The 22,849-nt window shown below is 39.7% G+C and overlaps 1 protein-coding gene across 4 annotated transcripts in view; it reads left to right on the forward strand.

Annotated features, from left to right (window-relative positions):
- gramd2b (GRAM domain containing 2B) overlaps positions 1 to 22,638 on the forward strand; it is a 59,013-nt gene extending 36,375 nt beyond the window's left edge. For 2 of the 4 annotated variants that reach the window (XM_078566912.1, XM_078566931.1), the window contains exons 4-14: positions 209 to 278; positions 856 to 959; positions 1,516 to 1,611; positions 1,749 to 1,820; positions 6,121 to 6,201; positions 11,053 to 11,158; positions 13,918 to 14,037; positions 14,449 to 14,539; positions 15,487 to 15,597; positions 18,246 to 18,339; positions 21,720 to 22,638. In XM_078566912.1, the coding sequence (XP_078423038.1) occupies positions 209 to 278; positions 856 to 959; positions 1,516 to 1,611; positions 1,749 to 1,820; positions 6,121 to 6,201; positions 11,053 to 11,158; positions 13,918 to 14,037; positions 14,449 to 14,539; positions 15,487 to 15,597; positions 18,246 to 18,339; positions 21,720 to 21,761 (987 nt within the window). In that variant the 3' untranslated portion in view covers positions 21,762 to 22,638. The remainder of the gene's footprint in view (positions 1 to 208; positions 279 to 855; positions 960 to 1,515; positions 1,612 to 1,748; positions 1,821 to 6,120; positions 6,202 to 11,052; positions 11,159 to 13,917; positions 14,038 to 14,448; positions 14,540 to 15,486; positions 15,598 to 18,245; positions 18,340 to 21,719) is intronic. The other 2 variants (XM_078566922.1, XM_078566941.1) reach the window with 2 other exon arrangements.
- The last annotated feature ends 211 nt before the right edge of the window (positions 22,639 to 22,849 follow it).

Below are 22,849 nucleotides of genomic sequence, written 5' to 3' on the forward strand. Positions count from 1 at the left end.
GTAACTAAATCATTACTGAAAATGGTGAAAGCCAAAGAACTGTTATCAGCCATCCTTTTAATTACAGAATAGAAAGAAAACTGGGAAGCATTGGAAATTAGTATAACCGAATAGCTTAACTGATTCTCTTTTGCTTTCACACATTCCTCTTTAATTTCGAGGGGCAGAGAGATATGCAAGTAACTATTTACTTTTTTCTTTTTTTTAGCCTTCGAAGACTAATGCAACCTACCACAAGCTCTTTAAGCATGTTGAAAAGGATGAATTATTAAAACAAAGTAAGTGGTCATCTCACTTGTGTTTTGTGATTGGCCAGTCCCAATGTTATATATGTCTAAGTGACAGTGAGAACACACGCACACACTGCAGGACATCTCCTGGTACCTTATCATAAGTGACTATTGTGAATCTAAATAGTAAGCTTTGGTTGAATAGGCTGCTAATGTGGGATTACAGGTGAATGTAATCCTGCCTTTCGTTACTGGCAGAGCTGCACTTATTCAGTTGGAGTCATTGGATAAATCAAGAGTGTAAACCTTGGGCTTCCTTTCTTTCTACCTCTCACTCCAAGCCCAGTGGCATGAAACCAATTTTGGCACTCTTGCTACTCCAATTCAGACCAGCTAACTCAGCACAAACCAGGAACAGGGCGAAATTCCTGTTTAAACTCACCAACACAAAGCCTTCTCAATTGGGCATCGGTGCTTTAGAGGTACTTGCACTTTTTAACAAAAAAAAGTCATAACAAGCTGTATTGCATTTTTGATGACTTAAGAATAGGGACAGCAAAAGCAATTGTTTTCTTGTTGAAATATAATGCCTAAAATACCAGCACTAATTTTATTTTATTTATAGGTTTTACATGTGCGTTACAAAAAGACATATTGTACCAAGGGAAACTGTTTGTGTCTGAAAACTGGATTTGCTTTAATTCCAAAGTTTTTGGAAGAGATATTAAGGTATGTGTTTTTGCTGTTTGTATAGGGGAAAAAGGAAGGCTTTGCTAAACCTGGTCATCATGGCAATGTTTAATTGGAAATGTCATGTAAACCTTTATCTTGAGTAAGGAACCTGGTGGCCTGTTTCTGCATCAATAAAAGTGGGTGAAGATCATTGAGGATAATTAAAGCCCAGGTTTCTAAAACTGCTGAAACTGTGGCATTGTCTCATTTTAAGCTTTATGTTCTAGTAGGTAGTTAATAATTTGTTTGGAACAATACATTCAGCTCCTTAACTTTGGGCTTTCTCATAGCCATCTATCTGCCTTGCCAACAATATTGACTTAATCCCAAAAGATGAGAGAGAATTTTAAGCTGCCTTGTTCCCAGTGTGGAATCTTGCTAGATAGGTGCACAGGCAGGTAGGACCTCGCAAAACTTACTTTGTGTTTTACAGCATTGAGATTTTAAAATGTATTCAGCATAACTTGCTGTAACTTTGAAGTACTAAAACCTGGCATCAAATGAATTAGTTGTAAGATTAGTAACTGTTTTTGCATTGCTTTTTACACTTTAGATTGCAATACCTGCATTTTCTGTGACTCAAATTAAGAAACAGAAAACTGCCTTGCTGGTGCCAAATGCTCTATGCATATCAACAGAACTTGAGAAGGTGAGTATCCAGCTATGCAACAAATCCAGTCATTTGGCGGGAATTGTTTTACAAGCTTTAACATATTTAATTCAGAGCAAGTGTGATCCACTTAATGTATCTGAAGTTTAATAATGCTCTTTTCAACTTTGTTGCAGTTTATGTTTGTTTCATTGCTGTCCAGGGATGCAACCTATAAGCTTCTGAAATCTGTTTGTATACATCTGGAGGTGAGTCCAAATAAATGAAGATTAATGATCAGATTATCTTTGTTTTTAAAGACGGTATCAGAAAAATAAGTCAAGATTTTAGCCGATTCATTAGATGGTGCCATGGTGCTGTTCAGCCATTAACTTGGCCATTCTTGTGGTAGATAGAGGAGAAGTATTGCTACCCACCCATTAACCACCTTCCTGATTCTATCAGAAATCCTAATATTTGGGCAACTTGCAAGTTCTGGACAGGCACATGTGCATTTCCAGCAAGAGTGGAGCAAAGGAATTTTACTGCAGATTCTTGCCACAGTGTTTGGGGGCCCACAAGGCTTACTTAATGGTTCTAAATGTATGAAAACCATCTCCTCCACCTTCCAGTTTTGGATTGATTTGCATTGTGAATCTGGCCTGTAACTTTGAACTGCCTCTGGGACTTCCATCCAGGCTACCTGATTTTTAAGGGCTTGCTGAGGGAAATGCATTGCATGACTTGCACCCCTTGTATGCATTGAATTATATTACACCTGCCAGTTGGAAGATTGGCATATTATAGGCCCACCCTGAAAATGATGGAATTTCCAGCAAGGATGGGAAGGTTCTGCTGAACTCAGCATCTGCCTTCTACTGCTTTCCCTGACCGGCAGAAATTCAGCAACACAAATTTTGTATGATGGCAGAGACTGAAAATTGAAATAGTGAGGAACATGAAGCAGCAAAGGTATCAGCTCACTGGAGGATGAGGCCACACACACATTTTGCTGCAAAGGACTCGAGCCATTCAATGGGGCAACCTACAGAAGAACATTAGGAATGAAAACGAGATGCCTGGTACATTGAGAAGCCTGCCAGAAAGTCTGTGATCAGTGTCAAGGAGCACAGGGCAGCCCAATTTGGCACTGGGCTTTGCACAGAGCTTGGAACGCTCCAACATGGAAGTGTTGGCCAACTCCAACAGTGTACTTCTGGGTCCAACCATGATGCTGCAGCTTGCATTGTAGCACAAGCAGATTTCACGAAAAGTCTCAGAGCTGCAGTGGAAGCTCAGACTGAAATCATACAAGGTCAGCATGGTACCATGCAATGTCAGACTGGTACCATCATGGCTGTGGATTAGCGTTCAAAGGCCTAAGTGTCTCACAGTCCAGCAATCTAACCTGCAACAGATTACTGGTTTGCTGAGGGGAGCCACAGTGGCTTCCTGAAGAGCGATCCTGCTGTCCTCTCTGGGATGACAGCGTTCATCCTCCTACCACTGACGGACATTGGCAGACTATCAGCCATCTTGCCAACTTAGGCTGAGATGGTGCAGTCCACACAGGTCTTCCAGGTCCATCAGAACTGCTCAAGGCCATCCTTCTAGGCCATCTGCAATCTCCTCCACTCAGTCATGCTGCAGCCAATGGGGTGCATAAGTGCACTAAGAGAGTAAAAGGCACACAGAAGACAGGCACTAAGGGAATGCACAAGGGTGATTATATGAATTTGTATGCAATATTGATTTTCATTTATAGATTTGGAATATTTATTGTGATTTTTATTTTTGCATTTTGACCAGACCATCTTGATGGCCCAAAGAGGGAAAGTAAGATATAGGGCAAAATTTTTTGCTCAACGGGAGTGCACCCAACCCGCTTAAGCATAAAATGACACATGTTCACGTCAGGCGAACGTCCCAATGTCAAAGTGCAGTCACATGATATTTCGTTCGGCGGGCCCACGCCAGAGTCGGCAGCATGCCCACCAACAATTAACAGGCCTGTTAAGGCCCATTAAAAAGATAATTGAACAAAATTTTTCGCTGCCTGTCCAACCTTACGGGTGGTGGGCAGACGAAAAGGCCAAGTGGCCTTTGCACTTTTTAGGAAACCTCATCTACAAGTGGGATGAGGTTTCCTAAAACAAATAACTTCTAAGTTTTTATTTTATATTAACATGCCCCTGCTCGTGTGACAGTCACATGAGGGGGTGTGTTTTATTACAGCTTCCATTTCTTTAATTTTTTAACTCTCTTAATCTCCCTGAGGCAGCTCTGTGCCTCAGAAATATTCTGAAGCGAGCACTTGCACGCATGCGCGAAGTTTGTGCTTGCCCTCCTCCCCCCGCCTGCCCACACAGGCAGTGCCGAGCGCTGCCGCTATTGTTTCACGCTGGGCGGACCTTAATTGGCTTGCCAGCATGGAATTAGCTTCCAGCCTTAATCATGGCTTCCTCACCACCCGTACCGATCCTGCCCAACAAGGGCTAAATTCTGCCCATAATGTTTGTTGGTGAATGGGGTTGTAGAACTGAGTTCTTCACAGACAACTTAGCCAGAAAGGGGTTGTATAGGTTGCCTTATTTCCTGTTGCTCTTCCTTATCCTCCTCCCACTCCTGAGTTGAGCTGGTAGCAAGGGCTATTCCCTCATGATACTCAGGTTGTGTAGCATGCAGCAGACCACAACATATCTTGACGTCCATTCTGCTAAGAAGTGTAGGGCTGTTCCATAGCATCCCAGGTGTTGGAAGCATTATTTCAACATTCCAATGATCTGCCTTACTACATTTTAATATGGCAGTATGGCTTTCATTGTATGCACGTTTGGTTACACACCATAATCATCAACCATGCAATCAGTGGACAGCCACTGGGGGTCTTCTGCACGCTGATATGTCACAATCTGCCTGCTCTGCATACGTCCAGCAGTCATTCACTTTGTGCATTTCAACATCCTCACCAATATGGTATCTGGTCTGCCTCACCCCAAAAGTATGCATTTGGGCCTTGGATGCAATTTTGGCCCCCTAACAGCACCAATACCATCATAACAATGGCTGCTGCTGATCCCAACTTTGTATTGGCAGTCTAAACCAGGAAGTATTAATCATGTAACAACACCATGTATAGTGTTACGATTCCCATAAGACTAATAACTTTTTTTTTAAAATTTGAATTCCCACTGACCTAGATTGACAAGATTTCAAGTTTTACAACTTTTGCTGTAACAAACAAATTAAAAACCGCATTGACTAAACACTATTTAAGGATGCAACTTATACTCTGAACTACAGAAAAGCCCCTCCATTTAACTTCTAAAATGACTGTAAATCCCCCCCCACAGTTATACCTTATCTCTGAAATGGACTGTGCATTCTCCAGGGACTAGTTCACAGCCATTCTCCGCTTCCAGTGGCTTGCTTCCTTCTTCCTTTTCCAGCTGGATAACTTCTAATCCCCAAACTCACTTTCATGGTGAGGGTTACTCTGGAGATTCCTCCTTCTGGCTAAAGATAGGTGAATCTTCCAAACTCATTTAAATCCTCACTTCAACCCGGCCTCTTCAATGCGAACGCAAGCTCCCACCTGCATTTTGTATGGTGAACAATAGAGACTCGCTCACTCAAGTTGTAAAAAATTGATACACATGAATGCACCAAAGGGTCAGCTGTGGCTCAACTGGTAGCACTCTCGCCTTTAAACCACAAGGTCCCAGTTTCAAATCCCACTCCAAGGCTTGAGTGCATAAAAACCATGGCTGGCACTTCACTGCAGTACTTGGGGAGCACTGCACTGTCGAAGGTGCTGTCTTTTGGATGAGACGTTAAACCAAGGCCCCAGCAGCCTGTTCAGGTGAATGTAAAAGATCCCATGGCACTCTTTCAAAGAAGAGCAGGAGAGTTATCCCAGGTATCCTGTACAATATCTACCCCTCAATCAATATCAGAAAAACAGATTATCTGATCATCTCATTGTTAACCGCATTCATCATAATTTTTAAAATGCTGGCACAACATGGATGTTCATCTGTGATGCTGGCACAACCACACAACCAAAGCAGAACTTTTTTTGGTGTGCTCAGTAGGTAGCTACAGCATCTTTGTACCATTTATGTTTTTTAATGCCAAGTCTTTTGCTAATGTACTGGCAAGACAAAAGTTTCCAGAGGGCTGCAACTGCCAGATTTCTACTGCATTTATTTGCAGTAGTGCACAGGCCAGAAGTTGCAGTCCAGTTTACTCTATAAACTGTGAACACTGATGGGAATAACAATGAGGCTACCACATAATTCAGGCTATTTTACCGATTTCTAATAAATCACATTTTGTTCTTTGCTAAGATGTTATATATCGATTTCATTAGATTTGCACCATTAAGAGCATGGGTTCTTGCTATTTTGGTGCCTTTTGCGGAGCAAGCAAACATGCATTATTGCGTTCTTATATCTAGCTTAAGGAGAGCAGTTTCACCTGTTCACAACTAGTTTTATGATAGTTTTGAACAAAATTCTATATAGAATCCAATATTCTAACCATAAGTGTTATATATCTTTTTCGTAGGATAGATGTGATGATATCAGTCCAAACCCATCCTCTCTCGAAAATAGTTTCAGAGCTGAGCGTCCAACATCTTTGCCCCTGGTAAGTGGAAATTAATACCCCTTGAATTGACCTTTTTTTTTACATTTTGTAATCTGCAGCATCATGACATGAATTTATTATGAAGTTTAACCGTACTGATATAGGGGACTGGTTACTATATTTGAATATCAGTGACATATGGGAGACTTATTTAAGTTTCTAATTCAGTGTATATACTTTATTAAGTTGTTTCAAAAAAACATAAGGGATATGTAGGGTAGCCACCAATTAAGGGAATTTTCCAGGGAAGGCTCATAAAAATCACTTCAAACCGTAAAATGTAAACGTGAAACTTGCCTGCAGTTCATTGTTACACATTAAGGTTATTATAACTATTTCCATGTGACTTCCTGTGATAACTTTTCAAAATGTTTCAACATGGATGAAGAATGCCCAGAGCATTTTTGAAAAACAAACATGTATCACTGGTGATGCAAAGTGTGTGCAGGAAAATCTATAACACCTGGAAAGAAATAAACACCATGTTTATGTGGTGCCTTACTGTGTCACTTTTTTTGGTGGGCAATGGCTGTACACCTTTTTATGCAAAAGATCACCATTAGTGCAAGAAAAACTCAACCACAAATAATTTAATTTTTTTGTAAGAAGTGAAACTCTCATGCATGTGAATTTTTTCCTGGAACATTCCTTATAAAGAAACCCTTTGATCAGAAACACAAATACAGAGCATTTCTCTCTCTCTCTCTTTTCCACTGTATTTGGACTGTATCTGGATTAAAAATGTTTTCCTGCAGCCATTTGTTAATTTTTTTAAAAAAAGCTTTTTACAAGTGTCGCCCTCATTGCATCTGTCAAGTTTAAGTGCATAAACAAAGTTAACCTACACAAATTTGAAATAAACTTTTTTTCCGGATTGTGGTTAGTGGTTACAACTGCCCTCTGAGCAAGAGGGGCAAAATACTCCAGATTCCCAACATCTGAAATAAGAGCAACACTGTTCTGGTGAAAGGGAAAAAAAAAACTCCATATGAAGTTATAGAAAAATCTGGAACTGATGTCCATTCATAAGAGACAATTGATGGCTGCTATTAATGTAACAAGTATAACCTGGATAGATAGAAATAAATAAATTGGGATAATTTGTAGATAGAAGTTGAGCAGGAATTTTTCCTGTCCACCGCATAGTGTGGTCTACTCCTGACTATTAGTTTTTGTGCTGAAAAAATGACTTCTCTTATAATTTAAGTTACATGGCAAACAGTTCTTTTTTTATAAAAGCAAATGATCAGAATTTTACTTAAGAACAGGCAGTGTAGTTGCTTGTGTGGTTACTCTAAATTCTCCCCTTGGGTAGCACCTTGCTCAAGGGTGTGCAGGACCCCAAATGTCTATGGTCCCCCCACAATGGTAAACTTATTGGCAGTTACCAAGTGAAAGTCAAGCACTTCACAGGAATGGATTGAGTGAATGGAAGAGAAGGAACATGGGGTCCACAGTTGCTTTAGTACCCTTTCACTTTTTAAGCATGAAAACTGAGATTTAGTGTGACTGTCAATTGATGCGTGGAAGCCAATACACATGGCACCTTTTCCTAGAGAATAAGAAAATGAGAGAGAACTGCAATGAGTCAACATGGCACAAATGGGGAGAACCCTAGACTTGTATAGATCACCAAGTCTGTTGAGGATCACAATGAAAGTGTGCTGAAAATCCCAGATTGTACTGAACTATTATATATGGTACATGCTATGTATGATTTTTTAAAAATCATTAGGTGCAAAACTAGTCCCTACTGCAGCTATTTTTTATTACAAGCTAGCCTTTAGAAAATAAAACACACACAATCAGCAGTGGATGACAGTTTCATCAATTTGCCTATCTAGGCAATAAATATTTGCCAAAAAGCTGAATGCTAACAGGAAAATTATTTTACCTTTATGTAGAAACTTATATAATTTTGCTACCCACAGGAGAATGTTCCCTATACTAATCGTCGAAGTTGACTTATTATATCGTTATGAGGCTGTATTAGAGTCAGGTGTACAAGGTAAACCTGCAGTTAAAATGGAGATTAGTGGTTTTTCAAATTGCAGTAAATGGAATACACTATGAAAGTTTAAGGTTTGACCGGATAGGTCTGTTGAATAAATTCTAGCTAACTACGTACATACTGTAGGTTCAAGTCCTTAGCTGGTAACCTTGGATTGATATAAACATATGTTTTAATTTCAGTAGATCACCAACAATGTTAAAACCTGGCTGTGTTCTCAGTTAACAAGAAAATGCTCAGAACGTGACTTTGCTAGTCTATACGGAGGTCAGCAATATTCCACCCCGCTGAGTGTGCCAGTAAACTATTCCAACTCCAGATTGGCTGGAAGTGGATTTCTGCATATCCCTTTCTGCCAGACATATTTATTTTTATAACTATGTAATAGAGCTGGCCTATTCTTAATCACTTTGTGAAAATTGTATTTTAAACTACCTCACCCCTATCCCACCACCCTTTCCATAAACCCTACCAATTATTTTTATTTCAGCTGTGCACAACCAGTAATTCCAAAGCTGGAGGAGAAACTTAATAGTATAGTGGATCGCATCTCCACTCTGAGGAGACGGCAAAGCTGTAGGATTAGTTTTACATTTCTCTAGCAAAAAGCCAGCACAAATGCACTTGGCTGCCTCCAATGCTGCTAACTGCTCTGTCACATTCTCTTTCTTTCTGCCTTGTGTTATGACCAAGGCGACGTACCGATCTCAACAGTAAGAGGTCCAGTAACACTTTTGGGTTTTTAAAAATTAAGAGTACAAGTTTTAGTGCGACTAAAAGAAAACTTGAGCACACAAGATTACAGTTGTGCATTTAAGGTTAGTCTTACAAAACATTCCCCAAAAAAGACTCTCTCTACTTGGTCAGATCTACAAGTAATCATCTTCCAGGCAACACTCCTTTATAGGTGTTTCATTCTGCTGTGAAAATTCAAACTTCAGAATAAAACTGCTTTTAACAACCCAAGACTTTTCTAGCTTGACTGGTTGGTTGATCCAAACTGCATCTCCTCTCAGCCACAGCTCCAGCTGCTACATCTCACTGCTCCAGCTCAACAATCCAACAGTTCCAGCTGCTATAACAACCCTACATACTCTGCAGTAACTCTAAGACCGTTTTTTCCCCCCCTTTCATCTCAGGTTCCATTGTTCTCGCACCTCTTTGAAACAGATATAAGAGCTTTCATGTTTCCATTTCGTCTTTGCTTTCAGGTCAATAAAATATAATATCCCCACTTCTATTTACCTATGGAACTCCTGCAAGATTACAAACCTGTTTCTTTTTACCTCTGACTCCCTTTTGATATTCAAACAAACTCTCAACGTATCCAAAAATGCAAATGTTAGATCTAACCTATTCACTTGTACCTCAAACCTAACCCCTCTATCCTTTTCATGTTTTTAAACCCCCCAGACAGCCTGTCTCCTCCTAATCTCTGCCTATCTTAACTAAATCAGATCCACACAATCTTTTCACAGAATAACACAATATTCCCCAAAAAATGTTTTTAAAAACCTATTTCTTGCACTTGTACACTCACCATATTTATATTTATCTCTGGAAACTAGTTTGAGCCTAAAGTGGAAAGAAGAGTTATGTTCTAAAATTATAAATTAATAATCAAGATCCAGTTCCTGGGATGAAGTCCATGGTAGATACAGGACCAGAAATTGGCACAAAAGGCAATCTCTATAGTCCAAATGATTTCCAGAGCCTGCCTCGCAAATAAATCTCTCAGAATCACAAACTTTACAGTGCAGAAGGAGGCCATTTAGCCCATCGAGTCTGCACTGGCTCGCTGAAAGTGCAACCTACCTAATCCCACTCCCCTGCCTTATCCCCGTAACTTTGAACATTCTTTCTTTTCAGATAGCAATCCAATTCCCTTTTGAATACCTCGATCGAACCTGCCTCCACCACCCTTTTCAGGAAGTTTGTTTAAAAATCTTTCCTCACATCGTTTCTACTCCTTTTGCCCATTATTTTGAATCTGTGCCCTCGAGTTCTTGATGTACTCTTGAGAATGAACAGTTTCTCCCCAATTACCCTGTCCGTACCCCTCAGGATCTTGAGTACTTCTACCAAGTCTCCTCTCAGCTGCCTTTTCTCCAAGGAAAGCAGACTCAACCTCTCCAATCTATCCTCAGAGCTACAATTGTTTATCCCAGGAATCATTCTTGTGAATCTCAACCCCTGCTCCCTTACATAGTGAGTTGTTGAATATCATGAGATCCTGTGTCATTGGTTATATACATGTTTTGGGTCCGAGTGCCTATTGACAAGTTTGAGTTGGAGGCAGGGCAGTATTCGCAGCAGTACCCATAGCAAAGAGTCTATTTTGCAGCAAACACTGGCTATTTAAAAAAAGCTTCTAGGAACTCAAGGCAATGGAACTCGAACTTAAACTACAACAATTTCAACCAACAAAAACAGAGTGATTTCTCCAGCAAATTACAATGAGTGGAGGATAGTTATATACAAATTGTGTGTAAAATCAGTCCCAGTCACTTACAGCAGTGGGATCTTGAGATGTGATCGACAAGAGGACTTGCCTAACCATCTCTATTTTGACTGGGAATAGTAGTGTCACTATATGCAGTTGGTTTCCAACCAGATATTCTCAACCTGAGTGGGTAGTAAATTATGAGAAGCTAGTCACTAGTTTGAACATGAAAATAATATTGTTAATCTAAGTGTTATTTCCCCGTGTTGCACTTGCTGACTACTTATGAGACTACTTAGGACTTTTAATTATATAAGGACTGACTTCTATTGATATGTGTATATATAATCAGCAAGCAAACTAATAAAATTAATAAAATATCCCTTTTTATAAAAAGGAGTTCAATATCGAAGGTTTGTCTGATCTTGCAGTATGTAGAAGGCGGGAATTGGAGCAATCTAGTAGCTCTGGGTCTCAAACTCCAGAGTCTGAAAATTCTCAAGGTTGGTCTGTTTTGTTATTTCATAGGAATAAGGTGTAATTTTGATAATTTAGTGGTCAATTCATATTGTCAAATAAATTAGTAGTTAATTTTAACAAGACTAGTCACTCACCTTAAGTATCTGCCGAGCTTTCTAGAATTCAGGTGATCTTTTTAACTGTGTAAGATTTTGTTAAATAACTGAGCAAAGTGGATCTGGTTTGCTAAAATATATGGTAGAATCTCAAGTTATCCAGGCGCACAGTGAAATTGTGTTGGTAAATGGTGAACATTTAAACATGTATTAAAAAGATGATGAACCACAACACTGCACCTGGTGAACATCTAGAATGATTTTAAAGCACATGCATTTTACTTTTTAAAAACTTACAAGGAGCTGGAAATCATTAACATGATTTTATAATAGAAACTAGGAGCAGCAGTAGGCCATTCGGCCCTTCGAGCTTGCTCTGCCATTCATTATGATCATGGTTGATCATCCAACTCAATAGCCTGCTCCCGCTTTCTCCCCATACCCTTTGATCCCTTTCGCCCCAAGAGCTATATCTAACTCTTTCTTGAAAACATACAATGTTTTGGCCTCAACTACTTTCTGTGGTAACGAATTCCACAGGCTCACCACTCTCTGGGTGAAGAGATTTCTCCTAATCTCAGTCCTAAATGGTCTACCCCATATCTTCCAGACTGTGGCCCCTGGTTCTGGACTCCCCCACCATCGGGAACATCCTTCTAGCATCTAACCTGTCTAGTCCTGTTAGAATTTTATAGGTTTCTATGAGATCCCCCCCCCCAATTCTTCTGAACTCCAGCGAATGTAATCCTAATTGACTCAATCTCTCCTCATTTGTCAGTCCTGCCATCCCAGGAATCAGTCAGGCAAACCTTCGCTGCACTCCCTCTATAGCAAGTACATCCTTCCTCAGATAAGGAGACCAAAACTGCAAGTGTGGTCTCACCAAGGCCCTGTACAATTGCAGCAAGACATTCCTGTTCCTGTACTCAAATCCTCTGGCTACGAAGGCCAACATACCATTTGCCTTTACCGCCTGCTGCACCTGCATGCTTACCTTCAGCGACTGGTGTACGAGGACACCCAGGTCTTGTTGCACATTCCCCTCTCTCCATTTATAGCCATTCAGATAATAATCTGCCTTCCTGTTTTTGCTACAAAAATGGATGACCTCACATTTATCCACATTATACTGCATCTGCCATGCATTTGCCCACTCTCTCAGCTTGTCCAAATCACCCTGAAGCATCTCTGCATCCTCCTCACAGCTCACCCTCCCACCCAGCTTTGTGTCATCTGCAAATTTGGAGATATTACATTTAATTCCCTGATCTAAACCATTAATATATACTGTGAATAACTGGGGTCCCAGCACCGATCCTTGTGGTACCCCACTAGTCACTGCCTGCCATTCGGAAAAAGACCCGTTTATTCCTGCTCTTTGTTTCCTGCTTGCCAACCAGTTTTCTATCCATCTCAATACACTACTCCCAATCCCATGCGCTTTAATTTTACATGCCAATCTCTTATGTGGGACTTTGTTGAAAGCCTTCTGAAAGTCCAAATAAACCACATCCACTGGCTCCCCCTCATTAACTCTACTAGTTACATCCTCGAAAAATTCCAGTAGATTTGTCAAGCATGATTTCCCTTTCATAAATCCTTGCTGACTCCATCCAATTCTGCCACTGTTTTCCACGTGCTCAGCTATTAAATCTTTTATAATCGATTCTAGAATTTTCCCCACTACCAACATCAGGCTGACTAGTCTATAATTCCCTGTTTTCTCTCTGCCTCCCTTTTTTTAAATAGTGGGGTTACATTAGCTACCCTCCAATATGTAGGAACTCTTCCAGAGTCTAGAATCTCGGAAGATGACCACCAATGCGTCCACTATTACTAGGGCCACTTCCTTAAGTACTCTGGGATGTAGATTATCAGGCCCAGGGATTTATCGGCCTTCAATCCCATCAATTTCCCCAACACCATTTCCCTACTAATACTGATTTATTTCAGTTCCTCCCTCTCACTAAACCCTGTGTTCCCCAATATTTCTGGTATGTTATTAGTGTCCTCCTTTGTGAAGATAGAACCAAAGTATGGGAAGCCATTTCTTTGTTCCCCATTATAAATTCTCCTGTTTCTGACTGTAAGGGACCTACATTTGTCTTCACCAATTTTTTTCTCTTCACATACCTATAGAAACTTTTACAGTCAATTTTTATGTTCCCTGCAAGCTTACTCTCGTATTCTATTTTCCCCTTCTTAATCAACCCCTTGGTCCTCTGCTGAATTCTAAACTGAAATTCTCAGGTCTGTTGTTTTTTTCTGGCCAATTTGTATGCCTCTTCCTTGCATCAAATAATATCTCTAATTTCCCTTGTAAGCCATTGTTTGGCCACCTTTCCTGTTTTACTTTTAAGTCAGTTTCTATATAAAATATCTGTTGCAATTTAGAATTAGTAACTGAGGTTGCTCTATACTCATCAGGTACTTGGAGCTGGAAGATGTATAATACTTACTAAGCAAGTGAGGTTGCAAGACATTGAATAATTTGGCTGACAAGATTTTGAATGAATGATCTGAATGTGTTAACCTAATGTTTCATTGCAACACTATCAATGCTGTAAAAATGTCACTCTAAACTGTAGTGTTGAGCTTCTGGATTACAGTGACATTCTACTTGCTTAGAGCACAGGCGTTTCTTTGCAACATGTTCAAATACAAATAATTAACTTGGTCATTGACAGAGTTTACCAGTTCGACCCAAACACTATTGAAAATTGTAAAGAATGATGAAATTCCGGTGCTTGCTGATGTTCACGTAAAAGAAATGCCTGAAGTGAAGAGAAGAAGCTGTCATGACAAGAGTAAGTACTGGTGTCTGGTAGATGTATGCAAATTGTTGGCCAGAAATAACTTAAAAGCACCTGCAATAATTGGAAGTTCCTGAATACAGTTCAGTTGTGTTTTCTTCACTAATAATTGAGGTTTTTCATGTCAATTAAGAGCAAGGCCTAACAGGAGAATATTTGAGATTTTGCCATTGCTCCTTTCTTGTCCTAATAGCCATCCTGTGGTTCAAAGAAACCACTAGCTGCCTCAACATTTTGAAAAGCAGCTGGCTTTTTAGTTACTATAGGTTTGAACGTTGATTACAACTATTTTTACAGAAGGAAAATGGTCAGCTCTTGGTTTTTCTCATTTCTGCTTGCATAGTTATGCAATTGGTTTGGTATATCTTTGAGAATAATTATTGTTCTGGTCCTTTATACTTACAGGACATTCCTTGGTACACTTCTTACACAGAGTAAAATCTAATGGTGTCCAGTATCTTTCTGTAAATAACTTACTGGTGCTCTACCTGATTATGTGAGTATTGTTTTGAATTACTTAATGGCTGTAGAATTTTAGAGCTACTCATTAATAGATAAATTTGATATAGTTTGTATGTTGTCAACAGACCTCTTAAATTTAGTAGTTAATTTAGGGCTGGATGTCCTATTTGATTTGGATTCTTTGCCTCTGGGACCTGAGTTTGAATCCAACCTGGACTGATATATTTTTGTACTTTGCTGCCTGTAAGGGTCCTGCTGTATCTGGCTATTCTCAATCTAGACCCCAGAAGGCTTCAGGCCACAACACCAAGCTACCCACAAAGTAAAAATCCCACTCCTTTAGGCCAGGAAGATGGCTAATACAAGTAGTGCTAAATTCACACTCGTGCAGTAGCAGATGTAATTCTGAAATTGAGGTTAAAGTTCATTGAGGTAGTATAGTAGGAGTTTGGTCTCAGCTATATTCAGACCTTGGAGTACTTGCTGTTAATGCTGAGTGACCAGAATGGTGAGAATAGGTGTAGGAGGTTATTAGGAAGTATTTATTTTCCCTGGAGGTTCTTCCTCATTTTCTTCCCATTTGGGTGAAGTAGGTGTTTACAAAGAATGGCCTTGATGGCTAACTTGACAATCGTGTCTTTAAGTTTAAATTGCACTTGGATTTTCTAAATTTTATGAATTTTTTTTATGCTGAAGGAAGGACAATTCTCTCAATAACAGAAGTAACCTTTCAACCAAGAGTGGTGAAGTCAAGTGGTTAGCAGAGTTAACATTATTGAAGAACAAAATCTCAAATCTTTTTAGTTACATAAAATGCATTGGACATCATATATAACTGCTGTTGAGAACTAATTTATGCGAATGTAAAACTACATTTATTAGCTGCTGCACATTGGAAAATGTAGCTGGCTACAATTGTGTGGGAATCTGCCTCGTACCAAGAAACAGAAAATGCTTGCTAAAGAACCATTTGTTTTACAGAGTCATTGTGCTCATTCTGTCATCCTTCTACATGGGCTTAAAAATAATTGCTTTGGAGCAGCGCCTGGCCTCCCTGGGAGCATTGCCAGAATACAATGCACATCACAAAGAGTGAGTATTCACTTTCAGTTGGCCAAGCAGTTTATTTGCTCTGCGTTTGTAATTGAGCTATTAAATGGTTAAGCTGCAGTGACTGTAAGCTTGGTTGATAATGACTGATGAACTGTTTTAACCTTTTCGCTGCCTAGATTTTAATTGGAAGCCTCACTGTTTAATGTTGGGAATATTGCTCGTGGTTATTTCCAGCACCTTGTTTTCCGATTAGCTGAAAGTGACCTATCCCGAAATGTGTGCGTCAAGAAATCATGTAACAATTGGAAACTCTTTCAGTTGGACTCAGTTTTGAAATGGTTTATGCTTAAAAACTTAATGAACACTATGCTGACATTGCAGCTACAGAAAGCACGTTCCTACCAAAACTACTGCATCTCAGACTTTTGCAATCAGCTTTCAAAGCTAAAATGTGATGCTGCTTAGTGTTAAATATAGCACCTGGTATTGAGCTAGACAAATCAGGAAGATCTGCCCTGAGTTAGCCAATCTCTGGCAAGGCTACTGTGCAACCTTGTAACTGTATTCCTGGGTTATGGAGCAGTGGGGGAAAAGCAGCCAAAATTCCAACTTGTGACTACTTGCCAGAGATCAGTGTGTGTGTGCACATGTACTTATGGTTGGGCTTGAGTGATTTTCCTTTCTCTTCCTTGCCCACCTCCTACACCCAACTGCAAATGCAGTTGAATGTAGCTTCATATGGAGTGGCCTGTTTGGCAAGGTGCTGGTGTGAGGACTGCTGCTATGTGGAATCCTACATCAACATGAGTTTCCATCTTGCTTGGGAAGGAAAGCTAAACTGTTAAAACTAAACTGGTGCAATTGACCTGAATGCTATAAAACCATTTTAAGCAAATGCCTAGCAAAGGTGATCTGAGCCCATACCAGCAGCACAGATGAAAATTTGCCTATCCCAACCAAAGCTTACTTGCCCATCATGACCATGTGTACGTTTGTCCAATGCTTTCAAATCTGTAAATAGCCTCACATCTCCCAAACGCTCTCCTTCTCCAGCTATCTGCCCTCCATTCCTGATTCCAGCCTGTAATGCACCTCTAACTTCCCATCCTCCCAGGTGACAGTGGTTTCATTTGCCTAGGGCCCGGTCTCTGAAATTCCCTTTTTTTTAAACCCATTTCCAGAACCCACTGCTCTTTTTAAGACCATCTTTTAAAACTCATCTCCTTAACTAACCTTTTCTGGTCACTCCTGTTAATCCTTCCTTTTTGGCTTGCCTGTTTTCTTTGCACCTCTGAATCATTGAGACGTGTTCCTGCGTATAAATGTGTAATGGTGGGAGCTACTGATGAGTGATGTAGGAACAACCCAAGAGGACACAAAGTGGGGGTGTCAGTTAATGTACAAGAACATTGTGGAAAGGTGCCACCTGATGGCCTGAAAGAGAACTAAGAGTCAGTTCTGTTTTCTCCTCTCTTGCTTCCTTGCTTTTTTTTACACTTTTTCTCCCACCTAGATTCCACACGATTAGCAGACCCTGCTCCCCCACAATTCTGCCAAATCCGAACAGATCCTTCATGACCACCCTCCATCCCACTCTGGCATCCAGGATCTCCATCAGTGTTCACAAACTGTGACGCTACATTTGCAATGCTCCTGGACCATCTTCCTCTGCAATACTTACCCACCCAACACCAACAAATGTTTCCAAACATGGGGATGCCCTCATGATACTGCTAGACCCTGCGACTCTATTTCAATACTGCTGGATCTCAGATTGTCTTAATGCTAGCAAATTGGAGTCCTTTACCCTCCTTGCCTAATCTGCCTGTAGTTAATTTTGAGTATTTGCCTTACCCCACGATCCTCAACACTACCTGGCATAACATACCTGTTTTAACATCTGACCTTTGTGAAGAATACCATGAGTTCTGTCTGAGTTTTCTTAAATCTTTAACTATCTTTGCTATTGCTTTAATTCCAGCCCACAAACTGCCAATTGTATGGAAGGACCATGACCATTTTTGTTGAATGTACAGTGTTTATATTTAAAAGACTGATTAGAAAACTTACTGAGTTATGCCAATTTTTTTGTTTATGGGTCAACTTGAAATGGCTATGTATATTTTCATTGACTTATCCTGGGAAAAGGCATCTTCCAATTCTCAATGCTCCGTACGCTAGTAATTGCCAGTTGTTTTCCCCTGTTGGACATGACAGGCTCTGAATAGCTAGCTCACATACAATAATAGGTTTGTAGGCTGAAGCAGTAGTGTGTATTAGCTTTTAAATGACTGTTTCGTGAAATTGCATTTTTAACTGTTTTGTGCTAAGTTTGATTGATCTAAAGCTCTTGCCACTACTTAAAATACAAGCCCTGCCCTGATTTGTAATATAAGAAAATTATCTCAGCTGGTAGGAAAGCTTTCCCTGAACCTTGTTGATATAAAATTTTGTACAGAGCTGAAATTTCTTCATGAGCAATGATTTCTATTTTGGGAAGCATGTGATTCCATTATGTTGACTGCATTTTATATCCTTGCTGAACCACAGCCATTGGTTTATTGATGGCTGTAGTGCTGCATGAAAGGAGTGAATTTAAACTCTGCCAGGTGTCCTATTCAACCTTTTGGTCTTCCGTTCTAATTGCTTTATTAATTCAACAGTAAATTTCTTCTGATTTTGTACAGTTCTTTTGCTCAGCGTGACATGGGACTACAGTTCCACGTTAATACAGATGTGATCTATGATGAATTGTCAGAAAATCTTGCAAAGCTGGAAAAGGTGAGCTAGAATTTATTCAAATACCTATATATTGAAACCATACAGCAGCAAAGTATGCATTGTGACATGCTTTAAACTCTGATGGGTAATATGCAGGCTTAGTGTGCCTGAGATGCAGATAGATGGAGGAAATTGGTTAGGTTTCCAACTTCTGGTAAATGGACATTAGACACAATAGAAAATAGAATTAGACTTTACAGCAAATGCACTGCTGACATCAGCTAAATGAAATACTTAATTCTAGATGGCTACTATAAAGTGCCTACATGCTGCCAGTGCCAGTATGCCACAAGTCTTTGCCTTTTGGAGAGGAGGACAAGAAGAACTTCCTGTGGAAGTAAGATGAGAAACACACAAACATCAATAAAATGTAAATACAAGTTATTTGACTAATCATCTAAAAACTAGGTTTTTTCCCTTCTGAAAAATCTTTGAGGAGTTGGCTTTGGCTGTTTGCTTAGATTAGATCAACCTTTACATTGAATATCTCTGACCAACAGGGAATATTTATTGAGGGTGAGTTTTACAATTAAGAAATCAGTGTAGTTAGGAAGGCAAATGCAATGTTGACATTTATTTCGAGAGGACTAGAATATAAAAGCAGGGATGTGCTGCTGAGGCTTTATAAGGTTCTGGTCAGACCACATTTAGAATATTGTGAGCAATTTTGGGCCCCGTATCTCAGGAAGGATGTGCTGGCCCTGGAGAGGGTCCAGAGGAGGTCCATGAGAACGATCCCAGGAATGAAAGGCTTAACATATGAGGAACGTTTGAGGACTCTGGGTCTATACTCGATGGAGTTTAGAAGGATATGGGGGGATCTGATTGAAACTTACAGAATACTGAAAGGCCTGGATAGAGTGGACGTGGGGAAGATGTTTCCATTAGTAGGAGAGGGTAGGACCCGAGGGCACAGCCTCAGAGTAAAGAGAAGACCTTTTAGAACAGAGATGAGGAGAAACTTCTTTAGCCAGAGAGTGGTAAATCTATGGAATTCATTGCCACAGAGGGCTGTGGAGGCCAGGTCATTGAGTGTATTTAAGACCGAGATAGATAGGTTCTTGATTGATAAGGGGATTAAAGGTTACGGGGAGAAGGCGGGAGAATGGGGTTGAGAAACTTATCAGCCATGATTGAATGGCGGAGCAGACTCGATGGGCCGAATGACCTAATTTCTGCTCCTATGTCTTATGGTCTATGGTGAGCCAATGCTCATGGAGAGTGTTATCTCTGGAAAATCGTGCTGAGAGAGGACAGCGAGAGAAAACTGGGAAATATAGGCCAGTTAACCTGGCATCAGTTAGAAGGAAAATGCTGGAGTCTATTATGAAGGACATGCTTTAATTCCAGATCATGAACAGCCAGTTGTGTGGAAGGACCAAGACCATTTTCATTGCATACACAGAGCTTGAATTTAAAACGACAGATTTGGAAACCTACTGATGCGTTATGCCAAATTTTTATTCGTAGGTTAACTTGGGATGACCAAGTTTACATATTTTGGTTGGTTTATCCTGGGAAAAGGCACTTATGATTAGGCAGAGTCAGCACTAGTTTATAAAAGGGAATAATGTTTGAAAAATCTGTTTTTTGAGATGTAACTAGCAGGTTAGATGGAACCAGCGGTTATAGTATATTATATTTTCAAAACGCATTCAATAACAAGCCACACAGTTCCATAGGGTCAGTGCTCATGGGATCGGGGGTTATACATTAGCTTGGATTGAGAATTAGTTAATGGGCAGAAAACAGAATAAGAACAACAGGTCATTTTTGATTGGCAGATTAAACGATTGGGATATCACAAGGATCTGTTCTTGGACCTCAGCTTTTTACAATCTATATCAATGGCATAGATGAAGGGACCAAATGTAATGTATCCAAGATTGCTGATCATACAAAGCTAGGTGGAAAAGTAAGCTGTGCAGAGGATGCAATGAGGCTGTAAATGGATAGAAACATGTTAAGTAAGTGAGCAAGCATTTGATGGATCAAAAAGTTAACCTGCTGCTACAGCAAGTAAATAGTATGTTAACCTTTTATTGAAGAGGTTGGGTTACAAGAGTAAGGAAGTCTTGCTGCAATTATAGAAGGCCTTGGGGAAATCGCACCTGGAGCACTGTATACAGCTTTGGTCTCCCTACTTAAGGAAAATGTACTTGCCTTAGAAGGGGTTCAACCAAGGTTCACTAGATTGATTACTGGAATGGGAGGGTTATCGTATGAGGTGAGATCGAGTTATCTAGGCCTAAACTTCACTAGAGGAGAATGAGGGGCAATTGCATTGAAAGATATAGAGGACTGGAATAGATGCTAAGAGACAATTTTACCTGGCTGAGGAGTCTAAAACCTAGGGGCCATAGTCTCAGAATAAAGGGTAAGACATTTAGGACCTGAAATGAGAAATTTTGAGTGTTCTACCAGAGATGGCTGTAGATGCATAGATCTTGAATATATTTAAGATTGGGATCAACTGATTTTTGGCTACTAAGGGAATCCAGGGATATGAAGATTTGAGTGGGAAAGTGGAGTAGATAGAGAAATCAGTTCTGATCATCTTTTAAAAACAGAACAGGCTCAAGGGGTCAATCGGACTACTTTGCTCTTATCTCTTACGTTGTTCGGGAGTGCTAGAATTCTGAATCTCCCCTTTCTTTCTGGAATGCTTTTCTTGCTTTGCTTCTGGACCAACTTGGAGATCTCTCCTCATGTCGTCTCCTTCATGAAACTAATTGGGTTGATGCCAGTGAAAAACATTGTTTAGCAACAGTGTAGCACCTTTAACACAACAAACTTTGGACCTTCGAGAGAGAGATTAGACATAAAAAGACATTGGAATGATAAACTCTTGTGGGATTTGGGCAAGAGAGTAGGGCCATGTTGCCTGAAGACTCTGCTACAAGACATGGAGCAGGGGAAGACAGATTGTATAGGGTGCCAGAGGCTGCAGATTTAAAGCGGCACAACGCTTGGAACGGTTGAAGAGGTAGAATGGGTTTTGGGTTTGGAGAGGAATTGGTAGACTAGGAAGATTATCTATAATTAAAAATGCTTTTTTTGTGGGTTCAGTTGTAAACAGCAGATAACACCTGTCGCCCATTACATTGTCAAGGAATCAAAGCATGAGACTATTGGGACTTATGTTAATGAACATATTGTACCTCCCTAAATTATTCAAAACTAAAGGAAAATTTATATTCATGGTATTAAGTGAAAAATGACTTAATGGATAATTACTTTTGTCTTCTGAGTTCAGTTTATATCCTACTGAGATTTGCTGTTGGTAGAGATCATTGTAAAAAAGCAAATACTCACTTCTCAAATGTGCCACCATTTCCCTCTGTACATGCATTTCTCTAATTTTGTACCTTGACTTTCAGATACAGAAGAATCTGCAAAAGCTTCTAGAAGGAACTGAATGAGGGGCTCTACTTTTGATCATCAGTACATTGTGTGCTCGCCAAGGTCATACATCTCTGGAATGTGATGTGAACTCTGCAGGACAGAGTCTAGGATTGTTTAAGCTTCAATCTTGCATTTATCAGAATTCTGTGTGGCCTTCTTTCTAAAGAAATATGCAAGTAATCTTCAAGTATCTGCAATAAAGCATTCCATTGATAAGCAAATCCTTTATCTAAAAATTAACTTTTACACTTTTGGAAAATAGTAAGGAGGTTTGTAGTGCATCACCTGTGGTATGTGTAAGAAATCTACTTTCTAGGAGTAGTTTAGTCATTGGTTCTAAAAGCACTCCATAATCTAAAAATTGTTAGAATATTTTGTGTAAAGCACATGTTGAACATGTGTATTATCTACTTGCCCAATAGTCTAATATGATAAAATTATTTGAGCTTAGTACAGTGTTTTCAAGGGACATGGGATAGGTTTTCATCTTTTGGTGTTTTAGCACAGCTTATAGGCAGAATTGGGAAGAGGTGATCATGGAATGGTGTGCACCAGATTTTCCTGCCATTAAGTTAAATGGTAATAAAATTAGACAGACAGTTACAGCCATGCAACTCCAAACCCCCTCCCCACCCTCCCACTAAATTTCCATCTTCAAATTGTGGTCAGGCCAGGGGCTAAAGTTGAAAATCTACCCCACTGTGTTTGACCAGCAGGGGATTGCAACTATGACTTTAGAAGTATGATAAATATGTTCTTGTACTGAGTGAATTTACAACTATTTGCAATCTGATACTATTTATATGAAATGTAATTGTATTCTTTTAAAACCATTTCTATGAAATGATTTCTCAGTTGAAATTTTGTAAATAAAATTCTAGCACATTAAAAGAATTTATTCTTTTCTAGAGGTAAATTGCACGCTGCAGAAATTGTTTCATGTGGGTCATATTTAAACCATTACTGATTCTGTTTTGACAAAAATAGATGCTGCACTAAAAAAAGTGCTGCATATATTGAATCAGATGATTTTTACATATAACCCTTTTGTGGATATGAAACGATAAACACTTCTTACGTTCATTTCTTTTAGTGTGACACCTTA

Source organism: Cetorhinus maximus, chromosome 2 (genome assembly GCF_964194155.1).
Source record: "Cetorhinus maximus chromosome 2, sCetMax3.hap1.1, whole genome shotgun sequence".
Classification (NCBI taxonomy): domain Eukaryota; kingdom Metazoa; phylum Chordata; class Chondrichthyes; order Lamniformes; family Cetorhinidae; genus Cetorhinus; species Cetorhinus maximus.